At 37.4% G+C, this 26,768-nt stretch overlaps 1 protein-coding gene across 6 annotated transcripts in view; it reads right to left on the bottom strand.

Annotated features, from left to right (window-relative positions):
* The window catches only part of enpp2 (ectonucleotide pyrophosphatase/phosphodiesterase 2), a 27,116-nt gene extending 1,095 nt beyond the window's left edge, over positions 1-26,021 (bottom strand). The window contains exons 1-24 of one of the 6 annotated variants that reach the window (XM_088411778.1): positions 25,925-26,021; positions 25,372-25,480; positions 23,813-23,968; positions 22,329-22,457; positions 20,935-20,995; positions 19,392-19,489; positions 19,190-19,269; positions 18,475-18,594; positions 18,272-18,327; positions 17,018-17,083; positions 15,649-15,721; positions 15,448-15,556; positions 14,897-15,022; positions 10,713-10,744; positions 10,431-10,558; positions 9,542-9,617; positions 9,381-9,468; positions 9,108-9,277; positions 7,735-7,870; positions 7,217-7,356; positions 5,288-5,423; positions 4,831-4,908; positions 1,432-1,564; positions 956-1,109 (exon numbers count right to left, since the gene is read on the bottom strand). In XM_088411778.1, the coding sequence (XP_088267904.1) occupies positions 956-1,109; positions 1,432-1,564; positions 4,831-4,908; positions 5,288-5,423; positions 7,217-7,356; positions 7,735-7,870; positions 9,108-9,277; positions 9,381-9,468; positions 9,542-9,617; positions 10,431-10,558; positions 10,713-10,744; positions 14,897-15,022; positions 15,448-15,556; positions 15,649-15,721; positions 17,018-17,083; positions 18,272-18,327; positions 18,475-18,594; positions 19,190-19,269; positions 19,392-19,489; positions 20,935-20,995; positions 22,329-22,457; positions 23,813-23,968; positions 25,372-25,480; positions 25,925-25,939 (2,469 nt within the window). In that variant the 5' untranslated portion in view covers positions 25,940-26,021. Of the gene's footprint in view, positions 1-955; positions 1,110-1,431; positions 1,565-4,830; positions 4,909-5,287; positions 5,424-7,216; positions 7,357-7,734; positions 7,871-9,107; positions 9,278-9,380; positions 9,469-9,541; positions 9,618-10,430; positions 10,559-10,712; positions 10,745-14,896; positions 15,023-15,447; positions 15,557-15,648; positions 15,722-17,017; positions 17,084-18,271; positions 18,328-18,474; positions 18,595-19,189; positions 19,270-19,391; positions 19,490-19,902; positions 19,947-20,934; positions 20,996-22,328; positions 22,458-23,812; positions 23,969-25,358; positions 25,481-25,772; positions 25,802-25,924 lie in introns of those variants that run through there. The other 5 variants (XM_088411780.1, XM_088411779.1, XM_088411781.1 and 2 more) reach the window with 5 other exon arrangements.
* Positions 26,022-26,768: the final 747 nt, after the last annotated feature.

The raw sequence follows: 26,768 nt of genomic DNA, 5'->3' as shown, positions 1-26,768 counted from the left end.
TTGGTCGTTCCAAGTTACAAACAAGATTCAGTAGAAAGAGGGCTATCTTGAAAAAAGACGCGGCCAGTCTTTAATCTTGTTTCAAAAGTTACTCGGTGAGATTCGAGCTAACTGAAAACAGACCGGCGTATTAGAACTTAGATAGTTAGACCCAGAACAAATCTCCTTCGACACTGGCTTAGATAGAACTCCATCTCCTCGCACGATTGCATTAGAGCAAAGCGAGACTAACGGGAAGTCAAGGACTTCCGGGAAGTCTTAATCCTTTAAACGGAGAGTCGGCCAGGACCATTATCTTTTAGGTAATAATAAGAGCCGGGGGTAAGTGCGAATTTGACAAGCGCATAATTCACCTGCAGGCAAAACTGTTGTTATGAGTAGTGGTTTCCTGAGGGGAACGATTGGATTAAAAAAAGAAAAAAAAAAAGAAGAAGAAGAAACGGGTGTTGCTGTGTGCAGTCTCGACATGAGTTTTGCTTTGCTGGCTGTGCAGTTCATTCTGATGTCAGTAAAACATGTGTTTCAGGCTGCTTAATTCACTGCTGGGATAGGTTGCAGCGTCCCGCAACTCTGAGGATAAACGGTCAAGTTGATGGCTGGTTGGATGTTTAGTGGCCATCCGGCATTCGAACAACACCATGGGCAACCACAAGCTGAGAAACGCGCCTTTACTCTATGAGAAGTTTCATTTCCTGGTTAGAAATGCCGGTACCAAAAAAATACCTCATATAAAGAAATTAAATCCCCCCATATGTCAAATTTTCTACATAAATATATTTCACTGTGGAAAGTTTAAAATATCATGATATGGGCCCTTTAATGCTGAGGACTGCTTTGAGTGATTCACATTATCAATCTGGCTCTTGCCAGGTTACTGAAGGGTTGCTGTGCTCTTGCCCCCGCCGACCCGCTAGCTGGAGTAAGGCCAAGTGTAAAAACTGACAGTGTTGCTTACGTTGCATGTCTCATCATTGTTAGGTCTGTGTGGTAAGATGAAGGCAGCAGAGCTGAGTGGGCCACCACAAGAATCTACAGCCTGCCTGAAGTCTAAGCAGCTGGTTAGAACCACAAAAAAGTGAGTTGGGATGGGTATGGCACCAGGTGTATACCTGCAGTTAAGAAGAAACCAGGAGATTAGTAAGGTGGAAAGAAACAGAACAGTATGATTAGTATTCAACTTAATTCAGATATTTTAATGTGACAAGTAGCCACCATCTTTGTGAGAACACAACTACAGATAACAATTTGCTCCTAAATCTGTGGACTGATCAATAATGGAATTACCGTTTGATAAGGAGCATTTTCACTTAACTTAAATACAAAAATACAAAGTACACAAAACTTAAATACAAGATCCAGAAAAAAAACTATTCAGAATCTTAAAAGGGACCAAACCACTGGTTGTGAGTAAAATAAACAAATACGTCTTACTCTTTAATCTTGTCGGTGGAGTCCTTTACACCATCAAAGTCATAATCAAATATTGGTCCTGTGAGGACATTCAATCCATTTCTTTCAGTGGAAAATTTCTTCAAAAGGAACCTCTGAAAATAAGACCATATTCCTATGGGACAAAAAAAGAAAAAAAAAAGCGTGGAGGAATCGAGAAAATTAAACAAGTGTTAATAATGACAACAAATAGGTTGAAAATATGAATGAATGTAAATCACATGTAATCAGATAGTTCATATACACAGTATTTGAAACAGTGAAAGCAGTTACTTTATTTTTGCTGTGGTCTGACATTTTGCGCTTGATCAAAAGATGATCAAATTTAACACAGGTTTATGTTTTTTCCAGGTATTTTTATATCAACCTGAAGCACAAAAAGAAGATAGCATAATAGAATACATGGCAAAACATCACACTTAAGTGCAAAAAAAAGTACTTTATTGAATTGATAGATCTAAAATGGACCAACAACAATAACTTAATATTCAATTGCCTGACACCAGCGATATTATTTTGTGATCGTTTTCCTGGTTTTGACTGTTTTAGAGGGTTACTCCCTTCAGTCTCATTTTTAGCTAGTAAAATAATTACTTCATTGGATTTATGTCTGGTGACCATTTTGGCTGATCCACAAAGTAATATTTAAATGAGGTTGAGATAGTGTAAAATGTAAGTAAAACATAATGAAATGATTGGCAAATCCCTTTTAACCAATATATTTTTGAATACGCTATAAAGACTAATGAGTTCGTGTTTTTTGGCCCTTCTGATGATCCAGAAGAGTGCCACACATCGACCATTTACCACTTATGGGTTAAGAACAACAAACAAATGGAAAGGTTGAGCAATCGAGGAAAAAAAACAAAACAAAAAAAAAAAAAACAAAGCAGCAGTTTGGAATATTTAACAGATGAGTGTCATTATCGGTGTAAATCGAGGATGTAAAAGGCTTGCCTGACTGAAAATTGAAAACATCTGGTCTTTGTGATTAACGTATCCAGTTGAATATTGTTTAAAAAAGATTTGAAAATATTTCTATTTTTTCATCAATTACACATTGTCCCAATTTAATTGGAATTGGGGTGTGTAAAACAGACTTTTTGTCCCTGATGAACTCCTTTGTTGTTTTTACAGTGTCTCTGTTACATGATCAATGATCTCTCAATTTGTTTTGTTGCAGTTTTGCTGAATTGTCAGACAAACTATTTCTGGAGGCTTGAAATTAATTTCGCTGCCGCCTTCGTGCCGTTCATCAATAAAGATTAGTGAGCCCATCATCCCAGGGGTTATGCTTGCCCAAGGCGTCATATTTGCTCGTCTTTGTTTCCTAGGGGAGCTTGTTCATTGGGGTAAAAAAAATAAAAAATAAAAAAAAAATAAAAATGTTTGATCTCCGGAAGTCTTTTTAAGTTTGCTCGATGAGAAAATAATTAACTGCCTCATATCAATGTTGTTTGTCGATTATGGTGATAGACATATTAATCAGAACTAATTAAAGCAACACTTAGGAACTTTCAAGTTTTTGTTGACTATGGCTGTGCCACTTGGACAAAAGTGGTAGTGTTTTGCCAGAAGGAAGACTACATATCCCATGTGGACCAGTGCATAATGTCGTGGAATCCTGAGTTGTATATCACCTGCATTGGGACTGACATTTCTGTTTCCAGTGACTGTCTGAAGGAGGAATAGCGATGTGGTAATAAAACTAAGTGTCCAAATAGTATCCGATTTTTGAGTTTGTTGTTTGGCTGAACGTGTCAATGTGGAACTGAAAACTGCCACTACGAAGCCAATAGCAGGTTATTGCTACCGCGCAAAATTCACATAGCTAATATTACCATTATCATTTTGTTTGGAGCATTGCTGTTTTTATAACAAATGCAAAAAAAAGGAGACGTGATCTATTGCTAAGAGCTAGTAAAAGTGACACAGACCCTCTAGCTAGAGGGCTAGAATTCTGGATCACACAGATTGGGGAGCGGCCATGTGGCTACAAATTGATTCACCAATTAATACGATTCCTCATCTTAACGTGATTCTGGATCACACAGATTGGGTAGCGGCCATGTGGCTACAAATTGATTCACCAATTAATACGATTCCTCATCTTAACGTGCTATGTATAACTCTATAACCCAATGGGCAAGAGTAAAGACATGTCAAACTACTGTATGTCAAGGACAAAATTATAGACCTTCGCAAAGCTGTAATGGATCACAAACCCATCAATGAAAGGCTTACTGAGAATGTGACAATTGCTGGTGCCATTATTTGACAGTGGAAGACACACAATGGCCATCAATTGGGTTGTCCGGAACTCTATAAACGACCTTGCCACAATAGAGAGGGGATGATCATGAGGGAGTGACTCGATAAAAAGCATAAAGGTCATCCAGTGGCCAAGTCAGTCAGTACACCTCAGTCCAATAGGCATACAGTGCAGGAACCTGAAGCTTTGATTTTTCAACCAGTATAATGATTTGGAGTGCTTTTGTAAAGAGGAGTGGGCCAAAATCCTGACTGAGCAACATTTTTGATCGGTTGTTACATCTATGATGTTGCAACACCGTGCAATAGCGATTCATCGTTAGAGGAAAAACCAGTTGCCAGCTTCAATAGAAATTCATTTTATTGTTACATGATGAGGAAGCACCTGTCCCAAACCTAGATGGCACGATATTGTGGAATGGCTATGGACAAAGTTTTGGTGGAATAAATGGTATTTCTGAAGAATGTGACTGACTATAATTATCTTCTCGTTTGACCTCTGGACCTTTACTGTTAAATCTTCAACAAGCAGTACTTTGCTTCCTTTAATCCTTCCCTTATGTCAAGAAAAATAGTTTGAGGGTATTGCTACAGCTCTCAATGCTTTTGTCATTTGTTGCTTTTTTTTGTTTGTTGCTTTTCCCGTTCAATGTCTAATACAAAGTACACCAGTGGTTTCCTCAGGGCATTTCAAATGGTTGGCAGTGGCTGTGGTTTGTGTAATGGTTCGGATTGATTTTCCACGTTTTCTCGGCTTCCGATGGAGCAATTGTTTTTCTCTTTTCTTGTTTGTATTGGTTATACCTCAGACTAGCAAAAATGTGGTCTACACAGGCAAAAAAAATAAAATAAAAATCTAGACAATCCAGGCCAGTTGATGTGGAATTTTTATCAACTCCAACTCGGCAACAAAACACACCAGTCAGTCGCATGTTCCAAAAAGTATTTTTCTACTGCAACCTCAAATAAGAAAAGTCAATACATTGATATCTTTTGTCAGATTCATCAACTGATTAAAACATGTTTTCAGTCTCTAGCAAAAATAAAGAATTTAGCTTCACTGTTCCAGTACTTTGGGAAGGAAGTGTCTAGGCTGAATAAGATTCTTACTCTTGAATGCAGGATACATTGGAACAGTGTTGGTAATGTAAACAGCTTCATATTTTTTCTCAATGCCCGTGGATAGTTCTGTCAAAATAGAAAATGCATTTTAACAAATAACATCATTTTAATGTGATTATTTAAAACATAATTAAACTTCCATTATGACACAATGTTTTTGTACCACTATTTGTGAAATTAAGGCCGTTCAACAATTCAAACAATTGTCTAATAAACCCTTATTTGTTCATTGTGGTCCACGTAACGATGAAAGACCACAACCCCCACCAATGTAATGGCGCACAGGCACATCAAATGGTTCAAATAGTCAAAAGATGAAAGTTAAATGATACCATCAATGACTTTTGCATTTACTGTAGCAGTGCAAAGCAGGACTTGACACATCAGTAAAAATTAAAATGTGTTGCAAAAGCATTTTCAGTTCTTCAGTAACAGTTTCACTTACGTGGTGGGTATAGGAAGCCATAAGTGATATATTTTTCTGCTTTGTAGTTCGTACATGACTGGCTGAAGGCTGATGGGACTCTAGCATCTGGCCGAACGCAGTTTAGCAGGCCTTCGGGCAAAGCAGAAACTTCTACCTGAATGACCACATAGAGGACCGTGTTGTACATATTGCTTTTGTTTTATTGTTATTGGACAAAAGAGACCAATCCTCGTTTCTTGGAAATTTTGCTACATGAATGTTTTTTTTCCAGATATATTCAAACGGGGGACCCTGGTCTATCGCTGCTAAACAAAGATAAAGTGTGTGTAGGATTTTGTTGATATTTTTTAGGACACAAACTAAAAATTGTATAGCAAAATCCCAAAAACCAAACTCAAATTGGTTCTGTTTTCAACCTGAAACTGTCGTAAATGAAAATGTTTCCCACTGGTGTGACCCATTCTGACTTAATGCCAAGAACTCAGATTTAGCCTTCGTCTTTAACGGCCAATTTGCTTTTCCGTTCAAGTCCCCACAGATTTGTGGGCAGACTTAGTTACAAGCCAATCTGCATCTTGCGGTTGAACTTTTTCCATCTGTACTGCCTGACGCTCTGGGCACACCGTGGCCCGAGTTGCACTCAGGCACTCAGTTATTAGATCACTCTGAATGATCAAATGAATGTTTGAACAACATTCGCAGATTCCAAATGGTCCGAATGAATCAGTCCATGCTCACATTTTCATATTTTCAAACACATCATGCTGTGAAACACGAAACATTAAATCTACTGTAGACTGTGGGGAGAGATTTGGCTCAAAATTATTCACATAAATACTTTCGGTATTTCCATGTATTTTGAGCTCCACAAATACATTTAAGTTATCTGCGATTTTTATGTTTTTTTGGCTGCACAAACACAGTTTTCAGGTGTTTTTCAGATTCAAAAAGATTCATGATTTTCATGTTTTTTCTATTCACAAATATAGACACAAATTTCACATTGTGTATGCATTTCTCATGACTGACCATTCATAAATGTTCACTTCTGCTTGTGAATTACATTTGGCAATTCCAAATCTACGTATGTGGATGGGCAGGCACATGCATTTATTTTTTTTGAAAAATAATTCAGTTGCAAGATATTCACGCAACACAGATATTCAGATGACTAAAGGTCCGTTCCGCCTTCATCCATAGGGAGGCAGCAATACTGTCGCCCTTAAACAAAACCACAAGCTCGTTTCTAGTTTGAAACTGGAAATTAGTGATAGGAGCTTGTGTCAAGTTGGCGCATGAAGTTCCACATGCAATCAAGATGTGTGGAATCTAGCTGGCATGCGCTCTGCAGCAGTTTTTCATGCTTGCCATTGCTCAAAAATGTAAATTAAAAAGGAATCAACAACACAAAGGGAATTACTTGTGAGACCAATGCGTGGACGAGCAATGTCTCTCCTGGAGTTTTTGACAACATTTTGGTCACGGTAGTCTTTATCTGCGTGTGTGCTGCCACAAAGCGGTGGGCTTGATTCATTTGGAGAGGGGTCGGAAATGATGACGTCTGAAGCCTCACTGTCCAGCTGTCCCACATGACACATGCAGGAAGTGGTTCAGAATTCGTCAAGATGCTTGGCAAAAATATAAAACACTCAGGCTTAGACATTAAAATGTGGGGTTTTGTAGCGAGTCTTCTGAGAATCTGTCGTCATTTGATTAATAGATTTGTTAGCGGGATGTTGGTCTCCAAAATAAATTAATAGATACATTCGACAACTCACACACAGAATTGAAACTTCACGAATTATCGGTCATGCAAAATCCATATGCAACATCAAACATGTGAAAAATCACATACAGTATTGGTGTGAAAATGTTGAGACAAATTTCTCCCCGGACTAGACCACACTCACTATTATTGATAAGAAAAATAACTAATAAATACAGCACCTGTCGACTCAGTGTGTATGACGTCCAGAGAGGCATTGCAAGATCCTCGCTGTAACCACAGACAAAGTCAGTGTGGTGCAGAATGGAATACTTTGTGTGGTACCGTACTGCAGGTCGACCATATGGCATATTCCTATTGTCTAAAAAAGAAAAAGTCAAGGTTTTGCAGTAATAAAAAGGTCAGTGTGGTGGATACTGATATAGTTGGTGGTAAAATGTAAAATGTAAAATTAAAATATGCACTTATATTGTTGGGGGGAATCAAGGAATTCCATTTTTTTTTTTTTTTTTAAATCAATGAAAGTAAAATAAGACAGTTGGTTCCAATTTTCATAGTGCGGATGTAGTCAATATTGATGTCGAGGAATTTTGATGAATGGCAAAGATGTCTGATTTATTGTTTGTTGCATTTTCTTTATCACCAAACCTTCTGCAGTACCAGTTTGGACTGGTAGTTTAAAGAGTTTAATTGACTTGTATGAGAAAGTTTGTTTGTGAAAGTGGCTGTCTGCACTGACCATCAATAGCTTGCCTCAGTCGCTGGTTCAGTTCCTCAACTTGATTCTGCAATAAACAGAGCCAGAGCGACTCAAGATTGTAGCCTCGTGCAATGGTCACTTTCAAACCTCTTTGGTCCCGTCTTTTCACTCGAAACTGCAAAAAAAAAAAAAAAAAAAATAGAGCTCAAAATACAGTATTGATCAGAAACACGACATGTGTTCTCTATTGCCAATCTAGGTCAGTTTGACTGTCTTGATAAACAAAAGATTACAAAAGGTATCCAACACAGAGTACATTATCTGGAGCCCCAAGAGAATTTTCCTCTGAGTCCTCTGCTTAGCTGCTGTTCAGTGTACACTCACACAAAATACACCCCCCCCCCCCCCAACTTGCATTGATGCGTTATATTGTATTTTTGGTGTTTAAAAAAAAAACTTTTAAACGTGAGAAATGTAATGTTGTTATGTCTGTACGATAGACATACAGTCAAAAAGACTTTTGATTCGATTTTTAACTGGAAAAATACAAAACTGATCCCCAACAATGCTAATGTCCAAAAAGATGAATTTCTGTAGAATGCCCATGATTCTTGCTGTATACTGTAGTCAGATTGACGTCTCCAAACAGACTATAAATTACATATTTTATTTTTATTTTTTATAAATACAGTCACATTGCCAATTTAAATCATAATGCCGTGTCTAGACTTAAATGAGTCCCATGCAATATATTGTCAAATTTGAAAAAATGGGTCTAAGTACAAGACATCAGCAGAAGCATCTTAATATTTTTTACTTTTACTTGTGCAGTATCTCAACAACCTCTGCTATCACTCGAAGGCTGCAGATTCAGGTCCTCCACAGTTATCAAGTTGTTCCTCCATGCAAATACTTTCACTATACTTTATGTGGAGAAAAAACATTCCCGTGTCCTGCCATGATTCTGAGCGCCATGGTACAGGACAAATAAGGAAGGTTAGCCCAAAGAAAAATGGTCATTTTCTTTGAACTAAGGCTTAATGATCTGGTGTTTGAAAGACCTTGAACCTTTAAAATGAGATAGTGGAGAACCACCAGGAGCACAATAAGTGACTGTGCAAATATGACCTTTTTTGGTTCGAGCAATGTTAACATTTCTTAGATGTGGATTCAACTTTGTGTGATGACGTGGCGAAATATTATAATTGATCACCATTGATACTCCTGTAATTCCTTTTTCACAAACGAGCCAATGTCTTCAGACTTTGAACAAGTTTGAATGAATGAATCAATACTCGATTTTTTTTTAAAACTCAAACATATCCATTCATGTTGATTGCACGGCTTAAACATGCTACAGTATATTTACTTGCCAGCTATTGTATTAACTGTAAAGAAACCAAGGGCAATACCTTATAATTGCAGTTGCAGCCAAGATCTTCCGCTCCTGTATGAACCTGAGCAGAAGTGACTGGCTTTGAAACTTCCTCTGGCATTGTGGGTTTGTAGAACGGGTTTCTCAATAGGTGGTTCAGACTGCCATGTGTTCCGTTATTGGGTGCTGGTGTTAGACCTAGAAGGTCTGAAAGGAAAGAAAGGTGAATGTCAGCTAAACAGGCATTTCATCAAAAGTGCTCACTCTTACTTACTTATACATGTAACAAAAAATATCAAACAAGACTTACCACACATAACATTATAAAGCTCGATGTTTTCAAAGACTGGAACTTTAGTCTTGAATTTAAAAGAAGGCCCATATCCCAAGAAAATTGTCTGGAATGAGAATGGAAACATGTTAAATAGCCTGTGTTGAAAAAAAATCACTGATGAGTTATTTTCCCAGTACCTGCATACTGTTTATCTTATTGTCATATCCATGGTCACCAAAAAAGCCACAAAGCCTCTTCACTTCAGGGACTTTCCTGAAGTAAAAAAAAAAAAAAAAAAAAAAAATCCATACATAATGAGATTGGCTAGGATTAGCTCTGTTAGTTAGATGATGGTACATTAAAAATTAACAATGTACATAATTGCATCCACATATAAATGGAAAATTAAGCGTGCATTGCGGAAAGAAAAACAGGTTATCACAAGTTGCCATCGCCTCTCTACCCTGATAGAATATCGACACAACTTCCATCAACAATAGCTCAACATATGAGAATCAACACCTCAGCTTTGGTACAACCACAAGCTGGGTTAACCTTTTTTTGAGCCACAAATATTCCGATCAATAGAGAAGGTTGGAGGCTATTTGGTTATAATCTCAGAAGGGCGAGACCATCAAGAAAGGTAAGTTCTTTGAAAAATATAGAGATTTTTCTATCAAAATCAATCAATAAATGAAAACTAGACTTTGAACGTGAATATTTTTTGAGTGATTCTTTTGTTGACTAGGCTTTGTTTAAAATATTGGCATGACAAGCCATTAAAATATAAACACATTTCAGTGTAGGCTTCAATTACAGCCCTTTTTTTAAACATATAATTTAATAAGTATTATTTTAAATAAAAGAAATTGCTAAATAGAAATAAGTGTTCTGGCTACACACACACTATATGATCCTAACAGAAAAGCTGGCCAAAGTGGCTGTGAAGAGTTAAGTCTGAGTTTAACGGTTTGAGCTGCTGCCATGACAGGACTCCCAACAGATGGAAAAAGATGCTCAGTTCGATGCCCATCAACTATAGAAGAATTGAAAGGGATTGTAATACGAACATATATTATATATCACCTGGAAATGTGCCATTTCCTGTCAACCAAAAGATGTACATCCTCAATCCGTCGGTTGTTGGCGTAGTGTAGCCTCTTTGGCAGATTTTGCTTTAAATACGGCCTAAAATGCTGCTCCGGTTTCTTACACTAGAAAAAAAAATAAATCCTAAGCAGTGCACTGTTCACAAGTCAATCATCAAATTGTCAATTTTAGCTTAGTATGAGTAAATTAATCCATTAAAAACATTTTTCATAATCTTTATTTCTCATTCTTGGCATTAAAACAAAGTACAATACTTACAGTGAGGTTTGCAACAATCGCCCTGGGGTTATCTAAAAACACAATGATAGTGGTCAAGTTAAATCAAGTTTATCTATATAGCCAGTAAATCACCAGTCCTCATTCCAGCCATTTTACAGGATTTCGACTAATGTGTCAACACCTACAGATTTTTTGGGTTCTATCACAATGAAAGCACCGGGCCTACCAAAAAGTGACTCTTGACTCTCTTCTGTCATCAGGGAAAAAAAAAAAAAAAAAGTTTTCGTCCAACTTTTTTCTTTCCTTGGTAATCACCAATAAAACGGGTTAGAAACACATCTAGCATCCAACAGCGACTGATGCAAATCTTTTTGTTCTAGTTTTGTGGAAGCTCAAACAATAAAACAAAAACATCCCAGAGAAAGGGCTTTTGAAGGCAAAATAATTTCTTCACAGAAATACTTGTAGAACGTCAGTGTTTCTTTTCATTATATCAACTTCGATGCATCATTTATCGCAAATGGCATACACCTTCTACCTCCCAGTACAAGGGTGTTTCATGCCTGTTTCTCAAAGTCTAAAGCATATTGAGAACTGATACAATGTTAATATGCTAACAGTTGCATACATTATCCTGAAGCAACCAAAATAAAGATGCACGAGAATGCACAATAAGAATGTGGCAAAAGAGAATATTCTTGGGCACAAGTGTGCTTTGTCACGGGAAATAAAATGGTATTACTTCAAAGACATGTCTATACATGCAGGGGAATGCCCATTCAAATATTCAGTATATCTGTGTAGCAGGTGGCTGTCAACTGTCACTGGCAGTACCACTCTTTTCCACTAGAAGCCCTCAGCGCTCCTAAACCCCAAGACTGCAGTGCGTACTGCTGCAGCACCTTCTGTGACACACAGCAAAGACTCATCCATTCATTTTTTGGCAACAGTATCAGTGAACACACAGTGAACACTGTACATATCGTAATGTGTTGGTTGTTTAAATATATAACAATTTAACTAATGAATGAAATATCAGTGTCGGGAACAAACTAGCAAAAAAAATTCCAGAGCCAAAAAATACATAAATATATTAAGACCAACTCTTCAACGATGCTTAAAATGTTGTAGAGGCTACTGAAATCTGAAATGGTTTAAACGCTAATAAAAAAAATAATAATAATCTGACTGCTTTAATAAGGATATGACAAAACTCCATTGTGCAACCATAAACATATACACAACGTACCTAAAGTCGCCATCAACGTGTGCAGAGTCACAGGCTCAGAGTCATAATGAACATTTATCAAAATCTGTCATAGCACCAATAAATATTTGTACTTTTCTTTGTAAATTTAACTAATAAAACTTATGCCATCAACATAAAGTGTATTTAGATTCATTAAGCTCCATCAAGTAGTTTCTGAAATATGGGCATAGACATTTTTGAATACCCTGTATTTGCAACGTGTCCTTTAAAACAGGTATTTTTCCAGTAAAATTAATTTAGCAAAGACCGGGGGGCGTAACTTAGAAATTAGACCCATATCATTACTACTGCAGCTCTCAAACATTCTAGAAAGACTATTTTCTCATAGGCTTGATATTTTTATTACAAAACAATCGTTTAGGTGATAATCAATATGCTGTAGGGAAAAAAATTGCAACGTAAAAATTATGTAATGTAACTGCAAGTAAAAAGAAGTCACTGTTAGTATACTCATCAACTTAAACAGCTTTTTGAGAATATACATCGCAATATATTTCTATATTTCTTTTTTTTTTATAAATTTGGTGTAAGAGGTTTGGCACATAAATGGCACAGAGTTAGTATGTGCAGTTAAACAATGCAAAATCAAGAGAGAAAATAACTCATGGGGTCATTCAAGGTTGTGTGCTTGGTCCTAAATTATTTATACTGTCTAAAAAATGCTTTTTGCCATGCCTCAAAACAATTCTTGAAGTAATATTTGCAGACGACAACTTTACATTGCTCCGCAAAAAAACTCAAACAGCTTTTGAGGCCTCTGCAAAGAATCGTATTCAATTAAAAAAACAAAACAAACAAAAAAAAAAAGTGAAATATGAAGAAATTATCATTGAATCTAAACAAAACAAAGGATTTAACTCTGGTACCAGACAAACCGAACACCAAGTCAAAATTTATGTTAATTACATTAAAATATAAAGAGAAAATGAAACGAAACTTCTTGGGGTTATTATGATGAAAAACTATGCTGCAAATCACATAGAAAATATAAGAAAAATATCTGAAACTATTGGTATCCTGTAAAAAACAAAGGATCTCCTGAATAAGCAATCATTGAATGATTATACTGTTCATTATTACTGCTACATTTGATATAGAGTATGTATATGGAAATATGGTGTTATACTTATAAAACACTCCATCAGTCGATCTTCGATCACTAGGTGTTTTCAAAAAAAGACGAGAATATACATACAGTAAATGTGTGTTTCAGTAAAATGTGTTAAATTAAGGATTTTAATTTATGAGATAGAATTGAGAAGGTGTGAATTCCTTGCTGAGCACAACATCTTCTTTTGCTTCTGTAATGTGTTGTCAATAGAAGAAAAAAGATTTTTAGTTTAATTAGTTCTATTCATCAATGCCGGAAATGACGAATTTATGCTCTTGGTTTTACTCGCTCAAATAAAAGTTCTCCCTCTTCGGCTGGATTATGCAAAACATTGATTTGGGCAAGTTATTAGTAATTTTATTTTACTACTGTATTCGATGTAATCTTATTGACTGTTTTTGAAAAGAGTTTCATACTCTTTACTTTAAATAGGATTTCCAAAACCAAAAGTCGGAGGCCCAACCCTCCAATACAAATGGTATGGTTTTTTTTAAGATGCAAAACAAAAGTCATTACAATGACGAGCAGTGAAACTTCTGTCAACAAGTCGTTCCATTCTGTTGTAAAAATAAATACAATTACATATGACAGCAGTCAGCTTGTAAATAAAAGCGGTTTGGATCACTGTGCTAAAGTGACCTTTTATACCACCTGACAATAATCATGCAAATATTTTTTAAGTTAGTAACATTATTATGACATGATGGCTGTCCCTCTTGTGAGGATGGCTTGGTGGGGTTTTTTTTGGGTGGGAGTACTGGTTTTTGGGTTAGCCTCAATGAAGCAGCGCTCCTGCGGGTAGAGCTGGCACAGCGCTCACTGGAAGATTCACAAAGATGTTTTTGTACATGAGAAATTCAGTAACTGAAAGGCAAATTTTATATATTAAAAATGGTTACCGGTACATTGGAGGTGGTCTTCGGGTTTTTAGGAATTGGAGCCAGGTTATCTGCAGGCTTTTTTTTTTTTCTTTCCAAGGAAGAGAAATATTAATTGTGAGTATGTATGCCTTATTAACTTATCCAATTTGTCTTTTATATGTAATATTTGGCTCCTCTTGCTGCACAATGACAGATTAAACACCCAAGTTAGTCAACTAACATTAAATACATTTGGATAGAAAGAGCCAATGACATTTTCCAACTCTAGCAAATAACATAAGCAATTAAGCCTGTTTCGGTTGAAGAGAAATGTAAAAAAAAAACAAAAGAACAAATCACCTCAAAATCTCACCTGAAAAATAAAAAGCTGGGTGTCGAATTTCTGACAAACGTTTTGCTATTAATCCTCTGTTGTTATGGTGCTTGTCTCTAATTTTGTATGGGATTGTCTCTCCTAAATCATGCTGATAAATTGGTCTTCAATTTCTTCCGCCCAGGTGACCATGTTGTCAGTATGCGTGCAATGAAATGCAAATAAAAGTTAAAAATGAGCAAATTCGGTACACGCCTCTTTTGGATGCCTTCTTTTTCACCGTTTGTTGGTTTTGTCCTTTACGTTTCCTGTTGCTACATGCAAGCTAACAGGCCCAGCTAATCAGTGACCAATCATCGACAGCAGACATTGATTCAGCAAGTTGAATTGGGACGAAACTGCCTGCCGAAGGCTCAACTGTGACAAGGACGCAAGACACACCCGCCCGAGGGCTGACCTTGGCTTTAAAACCAGAATTTCCCTCAATAACATCCAGTGATTTGCTTCGGTTCATTTTTTAATTTTTTTTTGTAGAAAACAGATATTGTCAGGATTTCTAGCTTGGTTTCACAAATAAGGTATGAAGTTTCTAGGTTCATGTAAAACAAAAGTATGATTTTTTATTCATTTTTTTTTTTTGTTACTTACATTTTGGGTTGTTGAAGAATCTCGAGCGTATTCTGCCTAAGGATCCGGGAATAAGAATGAGATCATCAACATTTGTCAAGTAATTACTGAGGAATTCCGTTTGGTCACAATGGGCCTCTTCCATACCTTAGAACAGGAAAAAAAAAAAAAAGGCATTAGTGATTGTGTACTTGAAACTAGCCCCAAATTTTAAAAATACATTCACATGTACTTTGGGGTCTTTTAATTGATTACATTGAATGAGACAGTTATGTATTAGTACAAAATATCAACTAAATGTGACTCTTCCATTAATTACTAGAACTGTCACAAATAATTGATTGCCACGTATTATCAAAATGGCTCGGCAACTATTTTAAAAATTGAATAATCGTTAAAAGGCATTGTTTAATAACTGTCTGAATCTTTTAGTCTCTGCCTCTCAGCAGTAATTATTTTCATATTTGTCAATTATGCAAATACTTGATGAAATAATCAAGTGAAAAACTGAAAATCATTGGTTAGTGACAACCCAATAAATTTTATCTACTGTTGGTGCAGTGTATTAATACCGTGATCGCCAACTATGATGACGTTGACACATCGGTGCAATTTCATCTGTTTAAGTCCATTCATGAGTTGACCTACGATCCTGTCAATCAACCTAAGAGGATGATTTAACTGCAACAAACAAAGGGAACTCGTGATCATCAAACTATTTCATTAAGTTTGAAATTCTATGTTGGGAGAGGAAAAAAAAAAAGGGTACTCACTTCAACACTCATGGGTCCCATTTTATGTCCATAAATGTCTGGCTGCTCAAAGTGCATAGCATAAACATAGGGTCTAAAACATGACACATTTCGAATATTATGTCAATATTTAAATGATTATCAGTGATGGGAATGCCGTTCAGTTAAAGGATATTGATAAATTCACTTGCACTGAGCCTTTCTTTTTATATGTTGATTGGGGTTCAAGTGGCATTTTAAGGGGACTTTGGAAATAAGTGCCTGTACCTTTGGATGCATAAAAAAACCCCTATTTAAAAATCAATAATGGAAACAGGGAACAGATGAAAACATTTTATGATATGGTCACTTTGGAAATGACTGCCTGCACCTATGTACACATCAACAAGATTCAAGTGGAAAACAAGGGACAGATGAAAACATTTTACATTTTATCATATATAACAGAGGTCCCCAAGCACCGGTTCGTGGATCAACTGGTACCGGGGCCGCAAGGGCTGCACCCAAATTTATGATATTACCATGGTAAGCATTGGCTAGCGTTTGTGTTTTTTTTGCCTCCCCCTGAGGCATTTTTGAGTAATTGATTTCATTTCAATTAATTCCAAGCTGTATTCCCATAGGCTGATTGAATCACATGACATCTCCAGCTCACGGGGCAGGGATGGCGTCAACTGAACAACACACAAGTTTCCTAGTTTACAGCCGCTTGACAGCTCCCAGTGTTCTCGTAACTTCCACCTGCTGTTTGAAAGAACTGCTCGTGAGTTGTTTTGATTTTATTTTATGCGACATGCGTGTTTGTCAGTACACTTCATGTTGTATAAAAGTTCATATTTTTGTTTGTAGCGTAAATAACGGTGTGTTCTAATTGTACAACTTATTTTTGTATCGTTTCACTAACAGTAAACGGCTGAAATTTACACCAGCCTCTCTACCTCTCTTATAGACTGTTGGCTACCTGTCAATTTGTGTTCCGACAGACACCGAGGACAGAATAGAATTCTTTCCGTTTTACGTATCATCAGAGTATGAAAGCTATTTGTTTTTAAAGTTTTATTTTGAAAACTGGCTGGATTCGCTTCAGTCACTTGAGCGCCAAAAATGTATTCACAAAAAAGTTGAATAAGTAATATAAAGACGTCTTTGGGAAGGGGGAAAGGCCCAGTAAAGACAGTTGACGAGCCCCACTAATGATGAGTTCCTGTTTTATGTGCACTTTCTATCAGTTCTTCGCCTCCCATCAACAATAAAATTGTTGTCCGCCCCCGATGACAAAATTGTCAATCATTGATTAAACTCCCCGTTCCACAATATAAATTTCTAGCATTGACCGGCCCGTGGTAAGAAAAAGGTTGCGGACCCCATAGGTATATAACACTTGATTCACCTCTCTACTTCGGGTAGTTGGAGCCACTGCAACATGACGAGTATCCGCCGTTCCAGTGGGATTGTGCTAGAGAACATTCAATTACATATTAGACAGACGAATATAAGCATTCTGACAATTTCTCAATCTTCACATATTTTGAAAAATATATTTTACACGAGGGGAATCAAATAATTTCTGAATCAATATTTTTGATGGACTGAATCATAATGCCAACCTGCTGTCACACTTCATTGATTGCATCAACACCATATTGTTTATTTCTTTTTTTCTCTCTTTCCAGTATATGGAATATACTCATGCATGTACACAGACACCATAATACGTACAGTATTTATTACACATTTTATTGTTGCAATTAGTTTTTTGTCTCTTTTACAGCATGTGTATATATATTCTTTCATGCACGTGTATGTGAGTACCTGAATGTTTTTTAAATGTGAAAAGTAGTTTACATATTTAAGGCAGATATTACTGCAGTACATATATTTACTTTAAAAGGACAAAGTATTTTTCATTACAGACCGCAGGAGGAGTGGCATTTATCATTATCCATAGCTAAGCTACATAGCAGTGTCCGGAGGAGTGCCACCTCCCATGTAATATAATTTAATGATAACTACGATTATATTTAAAACATACTGTCGTTCGTTGAGAACTTTTATTTGCAAGTTTTTGCACTTTATAGTCATTTCATGTATTCATTTTTACTTAAAAATGGTCTAAATCTAAACACATTGTCCCTTTAAAGATATAATTGTTAAACTTTATACAGTAACTGTACTGTTATCCCTTCCCTTCTAATCCCATCCCTTTGGCTATGGTCTCACGTAGAGCGGCAGTTATATTATCAGCGCCCGGAAGTCTAATTAAAGTGAAGCCTGTAGCTGACTAAACATAACAATCACCGTTTGCACTTGAAATTCCAATTTATTTGGAAAATAAATCTAGGTAATAGAGTTACAATGCTCTGGTGCAGCGCTGCTTTTTCCTCCTCTTCCTTCGCATCAGCCTAACCTTTGTGTGTGATTTTCATACGGGAGACAGGCTCCTAAAAGATGCGTGATTATCTTCCAGCGCCCCCATCGACCAATGAGTGCAGGAGTTGCTCCCACCAAAGAGTTGTAGCTACTCCTGCTCTCATTGGTCGAGATATATATGATCTCAAGATGCCCTTATGTATTAAAGAATACTGTGAAACGGCAAACTGTTAAGTTAAACATTTCAGGATGAGTAATGTGAAAAACAACTTACATAGGCCAGAAGAAGGAGGATGCCTTCACTCCTTGTTTGAGAGCCGTAATCCATATCTAAGAGACAAGCAGTTTAATTTGGGGATCTAGCATTATGGTATTGGTGGAGCAAATAGAGGCATAAAAATGAGAGGATGTAGACAGAGTCCAACACAAGTAATGTTTTATGGTAAATTAGAAATGGAATACTAGGACAATACTTACTGGTTGTCCTCCCCACCAGCGGTGATTAAGTTTCTCTCTGCTTCTCAGGGTGAATGTGGCATCAAACACGGGGTCATACATTGAGTTACCAACGATGCCATGAGACTCTGGATAGAGACCCTAAAAGTCAGAAAGGTTGTTTAGGCCTTGTGGTGGTATTCAATCCTGTGTGTTCTGTGGAAATCTCTTTTGGGGTTAGAGATCTGTTCACAAAAAATTAACAAAGTGTCAGACCTGTTCTCAAAAACTAATAACTATAAATAAAGATTTGTCTGCAGAAAAATATTCAACTCTCGAGATCATAATAAAGATGTGCTCACCAAAATAAATCATTAACTTGACAGGTGACGAGAGGTGGCACATGACAAATTGAGTCGGACCATTCTAGTATGGGCGAGAATCTTGCTTTTTACAATCGTAAAATACAAACCTATTGAACATTTTTTTTTGTTTTTATTCGTTTTAACTATTTTATTTATTTTCCTGAAATAATTAATTCAATAATTATTTTTTAAGAATTTTTGCATATATGTTTGTTTTATTTAATACATTGAGTACCTCCTGAAGTTCCTTCAAGTACCCCCAGGGGTACTAGTACCCCCATTTGAGAGCCACTTGTTCTCAATTAGGGTTAATAATGTTCCTGTGGAAATTGGGGTTTTTGTCATCACAGCGATAACAACAAGTGTGTCAAAATTAAATTAGTCACATATACCGTAGCCAGTGAGTAGAGGTTGGGGAAGGTTTTGGAAGGGTACACAGGTCGCATAAATGGTGCATGGGTTCCACATGTTCCTGGAAAAGGAAAAACCCACAAAAACAACAACCTTATTTTATTTATTTTTTTTAATTCTGGACCAAAATGAACTGAAAAAAATAAAACCAATCCCATCCCATAATCCCTACCCAAGCCTTACTCAGCTTTTCTATGTTAGGTATCACAGACTTCCCTCTCTTCATGTAGGAAGCTCGGAAACCATCCACTGAAAGAATTATGAGTGGTGAGCGCACAAATCTATGAGCACAGTAAAAACATTCATTAGATGTCATTTGAATACAAATTTAAAACAAGCTATTGTTCTTCCTAAATTGAGATGAACACATTTACTGCATATACTGTATATATATAGTGTATAATATACTGTAATCGAAACAAGACTTGTTTCTTTGGGAGTTTAAAAAAAAATAAAATAAAAAATACCCACATTTACTGAATACTGTGTGTGTTGAGTACGTATATATATATATATATATATATATATATATATATATATATATACACACACACACACACACACACACACACACACACACACACACACACACACACACACAGTGGGCCGCCGGTTTATGAACCCCGTTTTATATATTTTTCATCTTACGAAAGTGGACCGCTGCGTTTTTTTGTCCCCCCTCTTACGCACAAACCTTTTGTCTTACGAACCATCCAACATGCCAGTCAGCGTGTCCGCACTATTTTTTTCGCTTTACTGTATCAACAAAAACAACTTTTATCGCATGTCACGGAAATGCCGATATGTTATTGGTCTATTAAGGTCTCAGTCACGGAGATGCCGATATGCTATTGGTCGATTAAGTTCACAGTCACGGTCTCAGTCACGGAGATGCGGATATGCTATTGGCCGAACGCCTTCATCTAGCTTGATGGCACGAGCTGGTCGGTGTGTTGTGAAGACTTTGCAAGCTTTATCTGTTAGACATGGCTTCTAAAATTGCAAGTGGCAGTAAAGGAAGAAGTAAGAGGATGATGACAATAGAAACCAAGCAGGAGATAATAAAAAATATGAAGGAGGCGCACGCATAGTTAACCTTGCTAGTGAGTATGGCCGTAAGTAAGCGGTCAAGAACAAGGAAGCTATGATAGCAAGCAAGTCTTCTAAGGGCATGACTTTCCTTGTCAGGTGACGGACCTCGGTGAACAACAAAATGGAGAGGCTTCTATTATGGATTAAAGAGAAGGAAATTGCCGGTGTTATGTTCTCGTTTAAGAAAAGTTCTCGTTTAAGAAAAAAATAAAATAAATTCTGCAAATTCGTCTCTGCTCCCCTCCGCCTCCACCCACCACCAGCTCAAGTCACGTCGCCCCAAAGGTAAATGTCATTTTTCCTTTGTATATTTATGTTATTAAATTTAACTGTACAGTAGATTATGTTACTATTTTTTAATATGTGTATACAGTTGTGATATTTTTACCTAAGGTTTTTGCATGCGTTGCACGCATTCACTAATTAACATAGGTTTGGATTGCCCGTCATACGAGCAATTCGAGTTATGAGCCTAGCCGCTGAACGGATTAAGTTCGTAACACGGGGGCCCACTGTATAAGCATATACACACACACACACACACACACACACATATATATTAATTCATATGATATACTGTAACTGAACAAGACTTTTGTTTCATTATTAGAGAATAAAAAAAAATAAAAAATACCCAGCAGGGCATTCAGCATTCTTCAAATCTTCACACTCATCCTGGAGCCATGAACTGTCTCCTGAAAATAAATAAATAAATAAATAAATAAATACATACATAAATAAAAAGATAGACAAAAAAGATTTTATGTGTTTTTATATTGACTGACACGGTAGGAGTAATGGACACGCCAAATTGCCCTTCGTGTGCTCGTGAGTGTGAATTGTTTGCCTTTGTTTGCTCTACAATTGGATGCCAACCAGTTCATCACCCCCCTCCCCCACTGCCCTTGACCCTCATGAGAATAAGTGGTTAAAATAAACAAATAGACGGACTTAAAATACAAAGTCAGATAAAAATTAATACAAGACAACATCCAAAAAATTATCAGTATACAGCGAGCTTTTAAATCAATTTTCCACCCCTCAACTCAATGACAAGACCAAGCCATATAAATGATGCCAGCAACGTAATGTTACACTTTGCCTGTCTGTCAGTCTGTCTATCCAAACTCTTCTTCCCAGCCAATTTGTCCACCTCTTGGTAACACTGCAAAAGTCGTCGCATTGTTGTTCGCTTGCACTGTCCAAAGCTGTTCACATCAAAATAAATGCAGTACATGCTTCCATTTTATTTTTATATCATTAATGCTGCAAGAGCCATTCAGAGACTGCAATGTGACTGGGCCAGATGTGGCACGCAGGTATTTTTTTGCCTAAAAGTACCATACGTGACCAAAAATATCCTCACCCAGTAAAAACCGCTCACGCTCATTTGAAAATCACATCAAATTGTCACGTGCACCCCTTTTCCTAATGCATGGAAATAACAAACAAAATGGGGACACACCTGTAGTCTTTAAAGTGATATACAGTGATTGGTGCATGATGTTTCTCTTTGCCTTCAACTGCAACTGATAAACTAAAGGGGAATCATGAACATTTTTTAAACACCAGCTAATTCTAGCACAACACCAAAAAAATGACCTTCCAGCAGAATAATGACCCAATCAAATAAAGAGTGGTTTAAAGATGTGTTAGACGTTGTAAAAGCCCTACCAGGAACAAAAGGCATGAATCATTTTGAAAATCTGGGGGATGGCCTGAAAAGAGGAAGACACAGGAGACACCCTGGCAATCTCATTTTGATTTTCCAATGGATTGTAAAATGTCCTAATAGCCCAACTGAATGATTAAATCCGGGAATAAAATGAAAATATGCTTCACCCTGTTTTGTATTGTATGTTTTACAGTGCATGCAGTTTGACAATCACACTATTTATTCAGTCTTGACATATTTAACCCGCAACAACCACTTTGTACCGCGTAATGAATTAGTTCGGCCTGAAATGAACTATATAATTCTTGACTAACATTTTGTCGATGTACACACATATTGTCCACATTCTTTACCTTTGCAGCGTGTCCTGTAGTTGGTGCAGCAATCTCCCCGGGCTAGACAGTCATTTGAGCAGTGGCAGGAATGGTTTTCATTCCGTATCTCCCCACAGCGATCTTTACTGCATTCATAGCCACCATCTGCTTGTGGTAAAAAGAAACTGCTCACTGAATGACTAATATTGCCTTGATACATGCAACGCTAGTGTTAGCAGCGGCACATTTAAGAGTTTTATGCAAATATATCCAAAAATATTGTTATATTTTGAAAGCTGGCGAGTGTATTTGGATGATTTTGTTTTGTTTGTTTTAGCAAACGGTTGCAGCATGCATTAGTAAACCGTATTTCAAGTTTGAAGACTCACTGCCAATTAATTTGAGTTATTAAAAAAAATAAAAGTAAATGACATACATTAGAAAATAGAAACAGTGGTGACACCAGCTACAAAACACAGCAAAACATCTTTACAATTTTACACTTACAATATTATTAAATCTTCAACTTTCAGTCGAAGATACTGTATGTGAGGTAAAATGGACCAATGCATATGTTAAATAAAATATTCAAACTCCAGCTAGTTGGCTTGCTGTGAAAGTAATCCTTTATAAGCCTGAGTATGAATTTACCAGAAGACATATAACAACTGCAGTGCTGGAAGACATTAAGACATGCTGTGCGGTTGCCTTGACGCCAAATATTTGTAACGACACCTTGGGGGAGTGTCAAAGCAGGCCCCCTTCTTCCGTGTTGCTGAACCTCTTCAATAGTGATTTTTTCTGGGAATCACTGTTTGGGCTCTGTCAGACACGTAAGCTTTTCTAGCTACAGTATGCCAATTCTATGGTGATTTTTGACAATGTGTGACAGCAGTAATGCTAGTCACAAAACTTGGCATGTCGGCATGTAGCGTTAGAATCCTTAAGTAGTATTGTTTTTGTCCCGTTTGGACGCAAATTACTCCAATTAGGCCATGTTAGTAAGACCGTTCAATGACACGGACTCAGAGTTTAATTCAACAAAGGGTGTCAAGGATTTGAGTCTTCAAGAAACGATTGAAGTCATGAAACCTCCCAACGAATAATAACCATGAGCAATGACAATGTGTCAGAGATTCTGGAGCTCCAGCACTAATACCACGTCAGCAAGCATCAGTGTGGTAGGCTCGTTTGGGAGCTTCCACAATGAGCCTTAATGTCATTCAGACAAAGCCAGGCAGCTACCCTGCATCGGGATGCTTACCGTAAAGCTTTTTGGATTCGTCCCCCCCCACCCATGATTTAACCTATGTGAAATGTCACATAGAATCCATCCATCCATTTTCTATAGCAGCTTTTTCTCACTAGGGTCATAGGCTTGCTGGTGCCTATCCTAACACCCTGAACTGGTTGCCAGCCAATTGCAGAGCACATGGCATTCACATGAAAAGGGTTGAATGCTTCGTCAAATTCAATCTAGTACTTGTACATTTGGGTAGGAGGCGATAAGAATCATTCATTACCTGTCCTGAGGCAGAGACGGTCAAAGTCAGAGCAACAGCTATTGTAAGTTTTGCAAAGATTGTCACAGCGACAGTTTGGTGGTTCCATCTCAACCAGCTCAAAGCACCTGTTTCGGCAGGAGCTAGATGTTGATACATATTGAGATGTAGAATGCACTGTAAAAAAACAACAACAAGGTAAAGGTTCAGAAAAAAGTGTCAGGAAAATGACTATTGTCTGTTTCACTTGCTGCATCATTAGGATTGTTTGTGCTTTAATACAACACTGATCTTAAGCCAGAGTTTTATTCCCATGTGCTGAGAAAAAAAAATGCTGTGGAGGCAAATGTATCACACTCAACAATGATGAACTGGATTCATTTAAATACAACAGGTCTTATATGTCTTCATATTTAAAGGTAAGGAACCTGGGGGTGGGCAGCACGTTTGCAGATTGGTTAGCACCTCTGCCCCACATTTCAGCGTGCCTTCAATTCCAGTTCGGCGTGGCCCTCCTGTGTGGAGTTTGCATGTTCTGCCCGTGCGCGCGCGAGTCCTCTCTGGGCACTCCGGTCGCCCACATTCCAAAAACATGCATACTGTATTAAGTGTATTGGACATACTAAATTGCCCTTAAGCGTTATTGTGAGTGTGAATGGTTGTTTGGCTCTATATGTCCTGCGACTGAATGGCAACCAGTCCAGGATGTCTCCTGCCTACTGCCAACAGACACTGGGATAGGCAACAGCAATCCAGCAACCCTGGTGAGGATAAGCAGCTAAAGCAAATGGATGGATGGATTCAAATTTATTAACTAAATCATACATATTGTCACTTTAAGAGAAAATTAACAAATTTAGAAGAGAGGTAAACCGTATTAATAAAACTAGATCACACTGATCTGATTGGCTTGGTTGCGGTCGGCTGATATTTGTCATTTCATGCAAATTTGGTGATCAGTTGTAGTGTCATAATCCGTCAGGTGTTTAATGATGCCATTGAGCAGTTCTGCAAACTGTCTATGAATGTTTTGAGGGGCAGCATTATGGCTCATATTTGCACTAGTGTCCATTTCATACAAAAGTTTGCAGTAGCGCCAGCTATTTGCAGTACTTCATTGGTGCTGTAATTCACATTGTTTAAAGCAATGTAACACAGTTGATATTTTACACAGTAATGCATTTCCAACTTCTTACATCGAAAAGAACATTCAGTGCAAGACCCCCCCCCAAAACAATCAAACAAACAAACAAACAAACTGCAGACGCCGGGACCAGTACAGGAACATCGGTGTCCTGTTTTGCAGTTTTAGTGATACCAGCCTTTGACTCAATATCGCACCAAAAAGGAAATTGCCGGTAGGCTATCAAGCAATATTGACAGTCACGCGTTTAGCATATTCACCGCGAAAATAGGTACAAATTCGTCCACTTTCTTGTCGTTTGTACAGTAAATGGAATGTAAATTGTGCGGTGACAGCTTTATGTGCTACTCAAAGTTGTTCGATTCCCGAGGACCAAATCTGTAGCGTGCAGACTTAGAATACAAAGAAAGTGCTTGTTCTTACACGACATACTCACGGTCTGCTCTTCCCGTGCCCGTGGCGTCTGCCCCTGAGCGCCCAAGTCGGTCGTACACAAAACTCCAACTCATACTAGTGATGCACATTAGCCTCAGGATCCACACTAACTGAAAAATAACCACATTGCAATTCGTTCGCTCTCATCTTATATTTTTTCCAAAATTCAGATAAAATTACGAACGTGAAACAATAAAATAAACTTGATCATTTTTTAACTATTAAAATATATATTCTCGAAGATTTATATAAGTACAGTAATGCAATGAAAAACATTTAAAGTAACATCAAAGGTGTCCTTCGTCCAGCTAGTCGTTTTTATTAAATGACATATTTTGCAGCTCTACGTAAAACGTGTCCACCCGCTTTAACAGAAACTCATTTGACAGGCGAATTTTGCACCGTGGATGTGTTATTCCTCCCGTTTCTTTTCGTCGTCAAAAAAAGTGAAGGCTCCTTCGGATCATTTCATTCTAATTGCAAATCGTTGCGATCACAAACACAGTCACATGGAGAAACGCATGCCTAATTGAGATCAACAAGTGAACGCTTACCGTCAACCGAAACATTGTTTCCCGTGCAGACTCAAAATAGACCAGTTACTATGATACAGCAGCCCAACTAATACATAACTGAGGATGAGATTCAGATGGTTCCACGGAAAACAATTGCACACTAGTCTCGTTTAATTTTTAGATTGAAGCAATTACTTCTTTTTTTTTAAACATATACTCTATATGCACTTGAGATGGCAACTCGTGGATTCAAAGGAAACAGATTCGCTAAGAGGCGGAGCTTTTTATACAGTTTTACTTCCTTACCTTTTCATAATCTTGGATTCTTAGCCATGTGCTCGGTGTCATTAATTAGTCTAATTTAGTTTGGGCTTGGCGCTGGTTGAGCCGCCGCAGCCGTATTATGATGATGATAATAGGCCTGGATGTTCGTCCGTCAGCAAGGAGGATGTGTCTTTTTTTTTTTAGGGATCACCAACTTTTTTGAAAGAGCTACTTGGCGACTGATTAGTATATAGTTATGTAGATAGTAGATTACTACCATGCACACTCCTAAAATAACAAATTGCTAAAATTGCCTTGTAGAGCAATATATTTAATCAATTTAATCAATATGTACAGTAGACCGATCATGCTAGATCACAGACCAGCCACGCAGATGTGCAAATGTGTGTACTGTATTTGTATTAAGTCTTAGGCACACGCATCAGTTACTTCCAACACTCTAGGACTTTTTGCAATGTAGTCATAGAAAATCAAGTTCCCGCAAGGGTAGCAATTTTAAATGAATGTCACTTCTATTGAGGACATTCCTGTGCAATGTGGGTGCTGTCCACCCCCCATCAGTGGATTTTGGGTCCAAGGTGGAAAGCAAATTTGACGG

This window comes from Hippichthys cyanospilos, chromosome 3 (genome assembly GCF_059441005.1).
Source record: "Hippichthys cyanospilos isolate Australia breed blue-spotted pipefish chromosome 3, RoL_Hcya_1.0, whole genome shotgun sequence".
Lineage (NCBI taxonomy): Eukaryota > Metazoa > Chordata > Actinopteri > Syngnathiformes > Syngnathidae > Hippichthys > Hippichthys cyanospilos.
Note: the sequence above shows the minus strand (reverse complement) of the source record. Positions and strands in the feature narration are given on the sequence as shown.